The 15,964-nt window shown below is 47.5% G+C and overlaps 1 protein-coding gene across 1 annotated transcript in view; it reads left to right on the forward strand.

The window, feature by feature from the left end:
• Nucleotides 1-1,409: 1,409 nt before the first annotated feature.
• LOC148504768 (interleukin-18-like) overlaps nucleotides 1,410-15,964 on the forward strand; it is a 29,809-nt gene continuing 15,254 nt past the window's right edge. The window contains exons 1-2 of the mRNA XM_088448547.1: nucleotides 1,410-1,522; nucleotides 7,790-7,840. Of these exons, the coding sequence (XP_088304673.1) occupies nucleotides 1,495-1,522; nucleotides 7,790-7,840 (79 nt within the window). The 5' untranslated portion in view covers nucleotides 1,410-1,494. The remainder of the gene's footprint in view (nucleotides 1,523-7,789; nucleotides 7,841-15,964) is intronic.

The raw sequence follows: 15,964 nt of genomic DNA on the forward strand, positions 1-15,964 counted from the left end.
GCCCCTGTCCTTGATGGACACAGCAACCCCTGGATGGACACAGCAGACCCTGGATGGACACAGAAGCCCCTACCCTTGATGGACACAGCAGCCCCTGAATGGACACAGCAGCCCATCTTGGATGAAGCACAGCCCTGACAGCCCGGGACTCAACAAGCAAATGGCGCCGATCACCGTGGGGAGGGACTTTTATACAATCCCAAACCCGTGAGAATTCGACAGCGGGATGATGACGTTTTGCCTCGCTTTGAGATCCTGAGTCAGCTGGGAAAACCCGAGCTGGAAGTTTGGTTGGGTCTGGTTCTCAGGGAACCGGACCTGCTCATCTCTAATATATATATATATATATATATATATAAATATGTGTGTGCGTACTTTATGTGTACAAGTCGAATCTCCCATATCCAAAATGCTTAGGACCAGGAGCATTTCGGATATGGGATTTATTCAGTATTTAGAATACCTGGGGGTCTGGCGGCGTCGGCAGAGGTCTAACTGAGGTACGTGGGGGTCTGGCTTGCATTGCGGGGGTTCAGCGGCGTCCATGGAAGGGTACTAGGGTCCAGCAGCATCCGTGGCGGGGTGCAAAGAGGTTTGGCGGCATGTGCTGGGGGGTCCGGCAGGGGTGAGGGATGGTCCAGTGGCATCCGCAGGGGGCACTGGCGCTGTGGAAGAGAAGTAGCTGGTGAGAGAATGGCTGCAAAGCAACTTCCACGCCGGCAGTCATTGGACAGTGACGTCATGACACCAGACCACGTCATGACGTCACGGCACAAGCAAAATATTCCAGTTTTATTTATTTTTAATGTTATAGGTAATTTTATTTTTATTATGGCGGTCCTGTACGACCAAGACTCGATACGATTAGGGATGGTATACTATACAGTATACTAGGGATAGCCACGACCATCGATGGTTTGCAAACCGATGTTAAGGAAACATCGGTGGTTGTGGCCTCAAACACTCAATGGTTTCTATTGATTGTTGAACTCATCGGCCATCGATGGCACAGCTGTCAAAGGCCAACATAACAATATACCATAAGAATTGCTATTTTTATGGTATACAGTGTTTAAATTTTTTTTTATAAAATCGCGTTGGATAAGTTTTAAAAAGATGTTCTTGACCTAATTCAGTCATTAAAAAACCGTTCTGAGCGGTTCTGGAAAAAAAATTCTCAGTTAAGTGGTTAATGAAGATTCAAGCAGGCGAGCAGGCACAGCAATGCTCAGGGGATAATGGAAAAGTATGCACTAAATTTCACTCACAGTTTGTGAAGAATGTGAGTAACAATACTGTACATTTGCTGCCAAGTAAGTGAAAATGCAATACATCCCGCCTACACATAATGGGAAGTCCGAAGCATCAAGTTACTGTTTACATAGAATTACCTCACTCAGCCAGATGAACTACTCTGAAGTGAAGTGCTTACTGCAGTTTATAACAATCATACAATAACTACCTGATTACTTTAAGCTACATATATTTGATAGAATGTCCAGCAGTGCGTGTGAGCCTTCTGGTAAGTACTAACTTCCTTCTAATTCTTTATATTCTGCAATTACATTAGAGTAATGAAATATTTAGAGCTGGGTTTCTCAGCAAGTGGTATGTCCACTTGATATTTTTACTGAAGTGAGAATTTTTAGAAGTGGAGATGTTCCCCATATCAACCAATGAGAGTCTACTTCACATTTATCTAGAACCTTCTAGAACACAGGTTCTCAAACTTGGGCCCTGATTCAGACCCGCTCGTGGCCGCTGGTCGCTCGCTGGGTTTGTGGGCATTTTTTTTTGCTGTTGTTCTCCGGCCGCTTGCAAAGCTGTGGGAGACCACCCACAGCTTGTGCGAGCGGCCAAGAGACCATCGCGATAATCGCGACCATCGGCCTTGTGACGAGACCCTACGGTAGGGTCTAGGCTTCCACAAGGCCGAGTGGACTATCTGCTCTAATAGAGCAGGAAGCCCACTACTGACATCAGTAGTGATGTCAGTAAGACCTCCCAACAAACGCCAGGCATTCCTAAGGGAACGCCTGCATTTGTCCAGCCACCCCCGCCCACAAAACGGGCGAGCTGTCACTCACCATCAACAGCCGCCCCATCTTGTTGCGAGCCCCATAGCGACTGAACTTAAGTCGCTTAGCGGGGCTCGCGCACACCGGACGCGGCGCATATGCAGTGCAGAAACATCGGGCCACTTGAAAGTGCACAGTGCGCTCGCGAGCGGGTCTGAAACAGTGCATGTTTTCCAGGTCTCCTCACAGAGTCACAATTGAAATAATTAGCTCCACTTGTTGATCTTTTAAAATGTGCCAGTGAGTAATGAATACACCTGTGCTCCTGCTGGGTGACCTGGAAAACGTGACCTGTGTGTACTCCTGTGGACCGAGTTTTAGAACCTGTGTTCTAGAAGATACAGTAGAATCTGATTGATTGCTATGGGCAACATCTCCACTTTTAAAACTCTCACTTTAGTAAATATACCCCTTACATTCAGATTCAACTTGTTTAATACTAGTAAAATAGTGTTTCCTAACTCCAGTCCTCAGGGACTTCCAACAGTGCATGTTTTCCAGATCTCCTAGTTAGTGCACAGGTGTATTCAATACTGGCGACACATTTTAAAAGTTCTACAGGTGGAGCCAATTATTTTACGTGTGATACTGAGGAGATCTGTAGAACATGCACTTTTAGGGGTCCCTGAGCCTGAGGCCTGGAGTTTTTAAAACACTGGGGGAGATGTATTAAGCGTCGAAGCGGTATCAACACACGTTATGCGCCCCTGTCATTATCGGCGCTGCTATCTACAAGATAGCGCCAATAGCCTGGGCAATGTATGAACGGCCAGTTTACCTGACTGTTCCGCCCGCTGTAGCTACCGCTATCGACAGCTACAACCTATAGATCCCCTATCCCCACAGCAGGGACGGCTCTGTCCCTGTTGCGGTGACTGCAGGGTGATACTTGCGAGATCCTGCGCATGCTCAGTGGAGCCGGCCAGGACTGAGACACAGCACATTAGCAATAGGCTGATGCGCTGTGTACTCTGGTAGGGATCGCCGGAGGGGGGAGTTAACGCTCCCTTGCTCCGGCCGATGAGATGCTCATACATCTCATCGTTAGTGCTTCTTAACGTGTTGCTATAATACATCTACCCCAGATTTTCATTGGTACTTTATCTCTCTCCACTTTACCTCTCTCCAAGCTTTGATATTTTTTCAAAGTTTGGAGAGAGGTAAAGTGGAAAGAGATAAAGTACCAACAAATCAGCTCCTAACTGTCACTTTACAGCATACTTGCCTACTCTCCCGATTTGGTCTGGAGCTTCCCGAAAATCGGGTGCCACTCCCGACCTCCCAGGAAGGCAGGCAATCCTCCCTGCTGCCGCCCACCCCTCCTATCCCCCCCACTATTACCTTTTAAACCCCCGCAGCGGGGGGGCGGTGACGCGATTCACGCTGGATTGCGTAATTTTGGCCCCGCCCCCTGCTCCACAATGCCTGTAATATCGGCATTGTGTAGCGGGGGCAGGGCCAAAATGGCACATTCACGTGGCTCCGCCCCCGCTCCGACCACAAATACGCATTGCCAGGCCTTCCCCGCCTCCTTGTACTGGCCACGCCCCCCTGTGATGCCGTTCTGGCTGCTCCCTCCCAGAAGGGGTTATGTCATCCTTTCAATATTTAACAAACAGCAGTAAACTAAGATTACCGCTGTTTGTCACTGCATCGATCTCGCCATCTTTAGATGGCAAGATCGATGCAGTCCCCATTGCCAGCAACGGGGACCTGACAACAGCCTACCAGCTTCAACGAAGTCTTGCAGGCAGTGCTGGGTCCCCGCCAGGTTAAAATGTTATGCACATGGGCATAATATAAAGGTCTGTCGCTGCCAGCAGCTGAGCGGAGGACCCCACCGATGAGGAGGAGTTCGCTGGACCTCGCCAGCGAGGTAAGTAATGATGAATACCGGTGGCAAATTAGTTTGTAATACGGCAATAATAAACTAAATATGCCATTGGTATTTACATTTTGTTTATAAAGGGGGCCCTGTGTTTGAAAAATGTCAGTAAGAGCGGATTGGTTGGTTCTCTCTCCAACATTTGATAAATCTCCCCCACAAGTTGCAGCCCTCTTGCATCACACGTTTCTTCTGAGTCTTACCATGAATTATTTGTAAGTGTAGACTGTGAAATCATGTGGGTTTTCTGATAAAATATACTTTGTGTTCTTACACAACCTAAATTACCCAGCTTTCATTTGCATTTTTCCTATGCTGGATTTAAAGGGGTACGACACGTGTGAGAGCACTCTACAGGACATGATTTACAGCACATGACTGACGTGTAGCCTGCCTTTATATGTACACACAGAGGTTTATTCATAGTACACCTTTATCCTTTACACTTGAAAGATTTTCACAGTGACTTGGACAGTCAACACAAGTGCTTGATACTTAAGTGCACAGTGTATTGTAGCAAGTATTGTAAGCAGCTTCGCCTCGCCACTTACCATAACAATGCATTGTGGTTTTGTACTTCCGAAAAATATGTTTTTATTCTCTATGACATGACATGATGCAATGTTGGGATGTGACCAAGTTACTGTACATGTGATGCAATCATAAATGACATGACTAATGTGATGTTAGTTCCTGAATGTGGAAAAGGTACAGTAACAAGGTCAGAAGTCTTTATATTCTCATACATTAATAATACCCCTTTTACACCGGAGCTAAAACCTGGGTTTTTGAAGGGTTAACCCGGGCAGCTCCCTAGTGTAAAAGGGCAGAGGGTTGGATCGCCGGGTCGAGTGACCCGGCAATCCAAACCAGGTAACTAGCAGGGTTTAACACGGGCGTAGCCCGTGAAACCCTGCTATGGGAACAGCGCACTCCGGGTCACGAAGACCTGGAGTGCGCTGCTAGCCGGCCGATTGGTCCGGCTTCAGCGGCGCTTGGAGATGACGTCATCTCCAAGCGCCCACTTTCACTCCGCAAAAGCCGGGTCTATGCAGACCCGACTGCGGTGTGAGCGGCGCTGACTCGGGAATATCCTGAGTCAGCGCCGGCAAAATTCCGGGTCTGATCCGGATAGGAACTTTGGCCCTCATTCAGAGCCGTACGCTCTGAGCAGAGCGCACGCTCTGAATGAGGGCCGCCCTCCATAATTATGGAGCGTCCTCCTGGACGCTCGTATAGCTGTGGGTCACCACCCACAGCCTATACGAGCGTGCAGTTTGATGGCCGCGATGGTCTTGACCATCGCGACCATCGCCACTGCAAGCCGGAGCCTGCGGTTGAGTTTTTCAACCGCAAGGCCCGGAGTGATTTTGGCTCTATCAGAGCCAAAATCACTCCCACTGACATCACTAGTGATGTCAGTGGGCCGGCTTCTGACGGTAGGCGTTCCCTTGGGAACGCCCCCGTCAGGGAGGCACGCCCCCGGCATGCCCATCAAAGGGGGTGTGCTGTCAATCAACATTGACAGCACGCCCCCTTTGATCAGACACAACGAGCGAAGGACTTTCCTTCGCTCATCGCGTCTGGCGCATGCGCACGACGGAGCTCCCGCCGTCGCGCACATGCGCAGTGCACAACATCGACCCACTTGCGAGCGGACAGCCGCTCGCGAGTGGGTCTGAATCAGGCCCTTTGTTCCAACTCCGGGTCAGACCCGGAATTTAGGTGGAAAAGGGGTATAAGATTACTCCAATATAACCAGCTGCAGAGATGGGCACGTTAGGTAAGTGTAATGTCTATAATGCATTAATGCTGCTATGTAACTGTACTATTCCTTCCTGTTCAGGATGGCTACTCTTCCCTCCAATGCAAAAGATTAATACAGTATGTTCCAAAACTAATATATTACACAACACGATGGAATGCAGTACAGCCACTATGAGAAATGATCAGCCAACTCATGTGTATATTTAGGTTTTCTGTGCTGACAACGTATTACAGTAGTCAGTATTGTTGTGGTGTAATTACAGATGGCAATAGAATATGAGTAATATCTAAGGAATGCATAATAATAAGTGTAATACTACATTAAAAATAGTAACCACTCAAAGAACATTAATGTACACTGTGGCTATTGTATATAAGTAGGAATTATTATTCTGAAACACAAATGACCATTAACGAGGATAACAGGGGCATTGGCATAGTGCCCAAGCAGGCAGGAAATTTACTGGGTAAACAGATTTTTGTGATGTTCCATAAGTGGGCACAATTAAATGTTATCTCTTTTAATCCAAAGACCTTCATAGGCAAACGCAGGGGGGGTTTCCGTCTGCCTGGAAATCCCCCTCCCCAACCCACACCATGACCACAATAGAAATAGTAATATAATAGATTGTTACTTGTGCTGCATGTTTTTCTCAGTATCACAAATTAAATAATTAGCACCACCTGTGGATCTTTTAACATGTATCAGCCAGTAATAAATAACCTGTGCTCCAACTAGAAGATCTGGAAAACATGCACTGTTAGAGGTGTACTGCTATAGAGCCCAATATGTACATATACAGTATGTCCAGGGCAGTGCTAGGTTCTTCTGCTGCTCCTCCAGGCTCCCGGACTTGCTCCAATGCTGGAATGGTGCTCACATCTGACATAAATACGTTCAGCTCAGGCAGGATGGCCCTACTGCTGCATCTAATGGCTTACTGTGATCACTGGTCCTGTATATGCTGGAATTAATACACACAATACACTTTGTATGACGCTTATTAAAGCTGGTTAAGTACTAATTCTGCCCTCTTCATTGACAGGCCACACACACTCTAAAATTAAGACTTTGGAAACCCCCCTCTGTAAATCCTGCGTTTGCCACTGACCTTGGCTGCCAGTGCCCCTTGAGTCTGTGCATTCCAGCTAATATTTCATTGCAGTGGTTGGACTGTAACCTTGGAAAACGTTGGGGATAGGATTTGATTGTCTAATTACATTGAATCATTTTAACCCACGAAAGAGACTCATATATATTATTCTCTTAAAAATATGCCAGTTATACTGTGTTTATACATATCACATAAGTATATATTGTACACCAACTAATATTGATGGATTAGTGACATTTTATCAATCAAATGCCATTGGTTGTGGTCCAGCAAATTAGCCCCCGAAACCCCTCCCCCCTTCCCCCAGGCCCAGCCAGGCTTTCAGCACCTCTGGCTTTTACTCATACAGTATAGTAGGATTTAACTTACATGTGTTAAACATACAGAGCAAAATTTACTAAGCGGCGATTTGACGGCGGTTTATATTCTATTCTAAACCCCGGCGGTTTGGTGGCGGGTTCTATTCTGTTCTAAACCCCGGGGGTTTGGTGGCGGTTTTGCAGCGGTTTCTAAATGACAGCCCTGTTCTATTCTATTCTAAAATGTGTTTTTATGGCAGTTTTGCAGCAGTTTTTTCCTTAGTAAATCTGCAGATGGCAAAACCGCCGCCAAACTACAGTCAAAACACAATAGAACAGGGCTGTCATTTAGAAACCATTGCAAAACCGCCACCAAACCCCCGGGGTTTAGAATACAATAGAAACCGCCGTCAAACCGCAGCTTATTAAATTTTGCCCAGCGGCTGTGTTTGAAAAATGACAGGGACTGGTTGGTTGGTATTTTATTTCTCTCCAAGACTTAGTAAATCTCCCCCTTTATCTGTACGTGTATGCCCAGTAGTAGACTCTGATGCATAAATGACAGAAGCTGATACATATCCCCTATATTATGATATGAAATCATTTTGCATAATATTTACAGTACTTGTTGTTTTTTTATTACAGAAATAGACTTCGAAATATGTGATATACAAGATGCGGTTCTCATTTTTAGCTGTAAGTATGGGCTCATATTGTTCAAAACATTTATTTTCTTATTATCATTTTGCAGACCAATGGTCATTTTCTAAATCAATAGACTGTAATCAAGACACTGCTATAACATCACCTTTCCGGAGGGCGTTGTTGTTTTTCCACCTCTTCCTTTCCTTGATTTACAGTAGTTCTAAAATGTTTCAATGTCTTTGTCTAACCAAGAGCATTCGAAATACAATATAGGATCTCTCATCTGGCGGTCCATCTCGTCATACATGAAATCTCTGTTCAGAAAACTACCAGCATAAGTATATATATATATATATATATATATATATTAGGGGTGAGCGGGTTCGGATTTCTGAAATCCGAACCCCCCCCGAGCCCCCCCGATCCGAGTCCGATCCGAGTCAGGCTCGACTTTTCCCGCCTGACTCGGATCTGAAATCGAGGCAAAACGTCATCATCCCGCCTTCCGAGTCTCGCGGGTTTTGGATCCTATATAAGGTACCCGCGTCGGCGCCATTTTCTCACTCGGCTGTGGACAGTGAAGAGGGAGGGTGGGAGTTAGGGCTGTGTAGTGTAGTGTAGTGTAGTGCTGCTGTTGTCCACTACTTCAAAGTCCATAGGGGCTGGCTGTGTTGTGCTGTGCTGCTGTTGTTAATAGGGGCTGTGTCCACTACTTCAAAGTCCATAGGGGCTGGCTGGACTGTGTTGTGCAGTCAGTTCTCCATACGGGCTGTGTCCACTCCAAAGTACTGTGCAGTGTCCCAGTCCTAAAGGGGTGCTGTAGTGTTGTCCAGGGGGTGCTCTGTCCATCAGGGGTGCTCCCCCCAAGTGCTAAAAAAATAATATATTTTCTGTGTTTGTGAATTGTGTGCGCAGTAGCCACACGTGCATCAACAAAGTAGTGCCAAGCGTGCACCTGTGTCATAAGTAAAGGGCCGGCTGGCTTGACCGTTAAAGGGTGCTGTAACCCCCAAAGTACACTCCAGTCCAAACCAAAAAAAAAAATTATTTTCTGTGTTTGTGAATTGTGTGCGCAGTAGCCGCACGTGCATCAACAAAGTAGTGCCAAGCGTGCGCCTGTGTCATAAGTAAAGGGCCGGCTGGCTTGACCGCTAAAGGGTGCTGTAACCCCCGAAAGTACACTCCAGACCAAACCCCAAAAAAATTATTTTCTGTGTTTGTGAATTGTGTGCGCAGTAGCCGCACGTGCATCAACAAAGTAGTGCCAAGCGTGCGCCTGTGTCATAAGTAAAGGGCCGGCTGGCTTGACCGTTAAGGGTGCTGTAACCCCCGAAAGTACACTCCAGTCCAAACCAAAAAAAAAATTATTTTCTGTGTTTGTGAATTGTGTGCGCAGTAGCCACACGTGCATCAACAAAGTAGTGCCAAGCGTGCGCCTGTGTCATAAGTAAAGGGCCGGCTGGCTTGACCGTTAAGGGTGCTGTAACCCCCGAAAGTACACTCCAGTCCAAACCAAAAAAAAAATTATTTTCTGTGTTTGTGAATTGTGTGCGCAGTAGCCGCACGTGCATCAACAAAGTAGTGCCAAGCGTGCGCCTGTGTCATAAGTAAAGGGCTGGCTGGCTTGACCGTTAAAGGGTGCTGTAACCCCCAAAGTACACTCCAGTCCAAACCAAAAAAAAAATTATTTTCTGTGTTTGTGAATTATGTGCGCAGTAGCCGCACGTGCATCAACAAAGTAGTGCCAAGCGTGCGCCTGTGTCATAAGTAAAGGGCCGGCTGGCTTGACCCTTAAAGGGTGCTGTAACCCCAGAAAGTACACTCCAGTCCAAACCAAAAAAAAAATTATTTTCTGTGTTTGTGAATTGTGGGCCTGATTCAGACCCACTCGCGAGCGGCTGTCCGCTCGCAAGTGGGTCGATGTTATGGACTGAGCATGCGCACGACGGAGGGAGCTCCGTCGTGCGCATGCGCCAGACGCGACGAGCGAAGGAAAGTCCTTCGCTCGTTGTGTCCGATCAAAGGGGGCGTGCTGTCAATGTTGATTGACAGCACGCCCCCTTTGGTGGGCGTGCCTCCCTGACGGGGGCGTTCCCACGGGAACGCCTCCCGTCAAAAGCCGACCCACTGACATCACTAGTGATGTCAGTGGGAGTGATTTTGGCTCTGATAGAGCCAAAATCACTCCGGAGCTTGCGGTTGAAAACCTTAACCGCAGGCTCCGGCTCGCAAATTCGATGGTCGCGATGGTCTCGACCATCGCGACCATCACAATGCACGCTCGTATAGCCTGTGGGTGGTGACCCACAGCTATACGAGCGTCCAGGAGGACGCTCCATGAAAATGGAGCCCGGCCCTCATTCAGAGCGTGCGCTCTGCTCAGAGCGTACGGCTCTGAATGAGGGCCAGTGTGCGCAGTAGCCGCACGTGCATCAACAAAGTAGTGCCAAGCGTGCGCCTGTGTCATAAGTAAAGGGCCGGCTGGCTTGACCGTTAAGGGTGCTGTAACCCCCGAAAGTACACTCCAGTCCAAACCAAAAAAAAAATGATTTTCTGTGTTTGTGAATTGTGTGCGCAGTAGCCGCACGTGCATCAACAAAGTAGTGCCAAGCGTGCGCCTGTGTCATAAGTAAAGGGCCGGCTGGCTTGACCGTTAAAGGGTGCTGTAACCCCCAAAGTACACTCCAGTCCAAACCAAAAAAAAAATTATTTTCTGTGTTTGTGAATTGTGTGCGCAGTAGCCGCACGTGCATCAACAAAGTAGTGCCAAGCGTGCGCCTGTGTCATAAGTAAAGGGCCGGCTGGCTTGACCGTTAAGGGTGCTGTAACCACCGAAAGTACACTCCAGTCCAAACCCCCCAAAAAATTATTTTCTGTGTTTGTGAATTGTGTGCGCAGTAGCCGCATGTGCATCAACAAAGTAGTGCCAAGCGTGCGCCTGTGTCATAAGTAAAGGGCCGGCTGGCTTGACCGTTAAAGGGTGCTGTAACCCCCAAAGCACACTCCAGTCCAAACCAAAAAAAAAATTATTTTCTGTGTTTAGCCGCACGTATATATCAAATCGATATAACATAAATGGAGGACCAAACTTTCTCCGATAAAAATAAAATAGAGAAAGATCAAGAACCACTTCCTCCTAGTGCTGAAGCTGCTGCCACTAGTCATGACATAGACGATAACATGCCATCAACGTCGTCTGCCAAGGCCGATGCCCAATGTCATAGTAGAGGGCACATACAATCCCAAATGGCAAAGTTCACGAAAATTACCTTGAAAAAGACATTTAAATCAGCTGAAGAGAAACGTAAACTTGCCAATATGCCATTTACGACACGGAGTGGCAAGGAACGGCTAAGGTCGATCCCTAGTATGTTCATGACTAGTGGTTCAGCTTCACATGACGATGGAAGCCCTCCTCCCACTAAAAAAATCAAAAGAGTTAAGCTGGCAAAAGCACAGTGAAGAACTGTGCTTTCTAAGAAGATATCACAAATCCCCAAGGAGAGTCCAAGTGTGGTGGTGGTTGCGATGCCTGACCTTCCCAGCACTGGACGTGAAGAGGTGGCTCTTTCCACCATTTGCACGCCCCCTGCAAGTGCTGAAAGGAGCACCCACAGTCCACTTGCTGATATGCAAATTGAAGATGTCACTGTTGAAGTACAACAGGATGAGGATACTGGTGTAGCTGGCGCTGAGGAGAAAGTTGGCGAGGAGGATTCTGATGGTGATGTGGTTTGTTTAAATCAGGCTCCGGGGGAGACAGTTTTTGTCCGTGGGATGAAAAAGCCCATCACGGTCATGCCTGGGCAGAAGACCAAACATTCCACCTCTTTGGTCTGGCAATATTTCTATCCAAATCCGGACAACAACTGTCTTGCCATATGTACCATATGTAAAGGTGAAATAAGTAGGGGTAGGGACGTCAACCACCTAGGAACATCCTCCCTTATACGGCACCTGCAGCGCGTTCATAAAAAGTTACTGTCAAGTTCAGAAACTTTGGCTAAGACCGTAAGCAGTCCAGGGACACCTAAATCCCGTTGTCCTGTTGTATCCAAGCGCCTGCAAACCACACCGTCAACTCCCTCCTCGTCAATTTCCTCCTTAGTCAGGATCGGAAGTAGTCCTGCAGGCCATGTCACTGGCTTGACTGACTCTCCTATCCGGGATTCCTCCGGAGGATCCTGCATTGCTACGCCTACTGCTGCCGCTGCTGCTGTTGCTGCTGCTGGGAGTCGTTCATCATCCCAGAGAGGAAGTAGGAACACCACTACTTTTACTAAACAATTGACCCTCCAACAGTCCTTAGCGAGGAGGATGAAGTACGACAGCAGTCATCCTGAAGCAAAACGTATAACTGAGGCCTTGACTGCTATGTTGGTGTTAGACGTGCGTCCGGTATCCGCCATTAGTGCAGTGGGATTTAGACAATTGATGGAGGTAGTGAGTCCCCGGTTCCAAATCCCGTCTAGATTCCACTTCACTAGGCAGGCGATACCGAGACTGTACAGAAACGTCAGAAAAAGTGTCCTCAGTGTCCTGAAAAATGCCGTTGTACACAATGTCCACTTAACCACGGACATGTGGACAAGTGGAACAGGGCAGACTAAGGACTATATGACTGTGACAGCCCACTGGGTAGATGTATCACCTTACGCAGCAACAGCAGCAGCGTCACCAGTAGCAGCATCTCAGAAACGCCAGCTCGTTACAAGGCAGGCTACGCTGTGTATCACCGGTTTCAGTAAGAGGCACACCGCCGACAACCTCTTAGAGAAACTGAGGGAAATCATCACCCAGTGGCTTACCCCACTTAGACTCTCCTGGGGATTTGTGATATCTGACAACGCCACCAATATTGTGCGGGCATTACATCTGGGCAAATTCCAGCACGTCCCATGTTTTGCTCACACAATAAACTTGGTGGTGCAGAATTTTCTGAAAAGCGACAGGGGCGTGCAGGAGACGCTTTGGGTGGCCCGAAAAATTTCTGGCCACTTTCGCCATTCCGCGACTGCGTGCCGAAGACTGGAGCGCCAGCAAACACTCTTGAACCTGCCCCGCCATCACCTGAAGCAAGAAGTTGTGACGCGGTGGAACTCAACCCTCTATATGCTTCAGAGGATGGAGGAGCAGCAAAAGGCCATACAAGCCTATACATCCACCTATGACATAGGCAAAGGAGGGGGTATGCACCTGACTCAAGCGCAGTGGAGAATGATTTCCGTGTTGTGCAAGGTTCTCCAGCCGTTCGAACTTGCCACACGTGAAGTCAGTTCAGACACTGCCAGCTTGAGTCAGGTCATTCCCCTCATCAGGCTTTTGCAGAAGCAGCTGGAGAAAGTGAAGGAGGAGCTAAGACGGAGCGATTCCGCTCGGCATGTGGGACTTGTGGATGAAGCCCTTCATTCGCTTTGCCAGGATTCCAGGGTGGTCAATCTGTTGAAATCAGACCACTACATTTTGGCCACCGTGCTCGATCCTAGGTTTAAAGCCTATGTGGTGTCTCTCTTTCCGGCCGACACAAGCCTGCAGAGGTGCAAAGACCTGCTGGTGAACACACTGTCAGCTGAAGCGGAACGTGACACGTCAACGGCTCCTTCTTCATTTTCTCCCGCAACTGGGGCTGCCAGGAAAAAACTTAGGTATCCTAAGCAACCCGCTGGCGGTGATGCAGGGCAGGCAACCAAGTTTGGACATCTGGTCCGGACTGAAGGACCTGGCAACAATTTCTGACATGTCTACTGTCACTGCATATGATACTGTCACCATTGACAGAATGGTGGAGGATTACATCGGTGACAGCATCCAAGTAGGCATGTCAGACAGTCCATACCTGTACTGGCAGGAAAAAGAGGCAATTTGACGGCCCCTGTACAAACTGGCTCTATTTTACCTGAGTTGCCCCCCCTCCAGTGTGTACTCCGAAAGAGTGTTTAGTGCAGCCGGGAACCTTGTCAGCGAAAGGCGTAGGAGGTTGATCCACAGAATGTGGAGAAGATGATGTTCATCAAAATGAATTATCAGCTCTTCCAGGGAGACCAGCCTCCAGAAGGTACAGAGGGACCTGTGGTGGTGGATTCAAGTGGGGACGAGTTAATACTTTGTGAGGATGAGGATGTACACACTGAAGAGGGTGAGGAATCGGTGGATGAGGAGGATGAGGATGACATCTTGCCTCTGTAGAGCCAGTTTGTGCAGGGACACATTAATTGCCAGCTTGTTTTGTGGGGGCCCAAACGAACCAATCATTTTAGCCACAGTTGTGTGGCAGACCCTGGCGCTGAAATGATTGATTTGTTAAAGTGTGCATGTCCTGTTTATACAACATAAGGGTGGGTGGGAGGGCCAAAGGACAATTCCATCTTGCACCTCTTTTTTTTGTTTGCATTATGTACAGTTTGGGGCCTAGTTTTTCTAACTGCCATCCTGTCTGCCACTGCAGTGTCACTCCTAGATGGGTCACATGTTTGTGCCGCCCACTCGTGTCGCTTAGCATAGTCATCCAGCTACCTCGGTGCAACCTTTTGGACATAAAAACACTATTGTGAGGTGTGAGGTGTTCAGAATAGACTGGAAATGAGTGGAAATTAAGGTTATTGAGGTTAATAATAGCATAGGAGCAGAAAAACCTACAAATTCTGTGATTTTAGCTGTTTTTATGCTTTTTTTTTAAAAAATACAGATCCAAAACACAAAACCCAGAACCCAAAACACGGAAGGGTGGTTTTGGCAAAACCAATCCAGATCCAAAACACGAAGAAAGATCCAGATCCAAAACCAAAACACAAAACACGAAAAGTGGCCGGTGCACACCCCTAATATATATATATACAGTGTAGTCATGCTGCAGCACTCCAAGCATCCTTGAAAAATCTTGCAGACGGCAGGTATATAGTCAACGTGTTACTGCCTTTTAATACATTGGCATTTTCATCAGGACATAAATGGAAAAAGAAAAATGTCTTACCTTATATAACCCCAAACACCCAGTGCAGTTCTCCAGGGCGGGACGGCACACCCGACAGGTATGCATTGGTATGCAACTACAGTGTATAACCTGGGCACAGGGCCCCTAAGACTCTGGGCCCCATAGCAATAGCACTCCTTGCACCCAGTATAGCTACTCTTATGTCTTAGGGGTAGAGGTACTAAGGGGTCTATTTGCTAAGCATTGGATGGAGATAAAGTGAACAGAGATAAAGTCCCAACCAATCAGCTCCTAACTGCCATGTCACAGGCTGTGTTTGAAAAATGACAGTTAGGAGCTGATTGGTTGGAAGGGGCACCTGTAATGTAGCATAATCTGAATTGAGAACTGTAATATGGCATAATCTAACCTGCTCATTGTAATGTGGATAAATATGAACTGGAGGGCACTGTAATATGGCATTATTTAAAATGGAGGGCACTTAAATGTGGCATAAAATAAACTGGGTGCACTTTAATGTGGCATAATTTGAAATGGAGGGCACTGCCATGCGGCATATTACGATCTGGAGGTACTATAGTCTGATATAATATGAACAGAGGGCACTGTCATGTGGCACATTATGAACTGGGGACCCAGTATATCATAATGTGAATTGGAGGTACTGTGTGGCATAATTTGTATTTGCAGCCCTACAATGTGACTGTCACGTCCCGGCAGCCACGCTCTCCAGTCTTTCTTCTGGCCGCTGCTTCCTTACGTAGGCGGGTGCTCGTGAATTCCTCCCTACTGCAGTGAAGACATGGCCACCAGAGAGGACTCCCTGTCAGTTCCGTTCCATGTATGCTGCCATCCTCCTAGTCACCTGACATCATCTGGACCAATGGCCCAGGTGTAATTAGTCAGCTGATCCATCTCATCCTATCAAAGACCAGCAGGGGGTATATAAGGTATCTGCAGCCAAAGAGAAAGTGTCTGTGCAATGTCGCTTCTTGTAATGTTATTGGGCTCCTGCATCGTGGTCTACAGTTTATCTACAGAGTGTCTGCTATTATTACCAATGGTTTCGGTCCAGTCACCACCAAGTCCATCTCGGCAATTATCACTGGTACCAGCCGGTCCAGTCACAGCCAAATTCAGCTTTGCATTTAACAACAGTACTAAGCCGGTCCAGTCACAGCCAAATCCAGCTTTGCATTTAACAACAGTACCTGCCAGTCCAGTCACTGCCAAGTCTGGCTCGC

This window comes from Taudactylus pleione, unplaced genomic scaffold (assembly GCF_031769625.1).
Source record: "Taudactylus pleione unplaced genomic scaffold, aTauple2 ptg000457l, whole genome shotgun sequence".
NCBI lineage: Eukaryota > Metazoa > Chordata > Amphibia > Anura > Myobatrachidae > Taudactylus > Taudactylus pleione.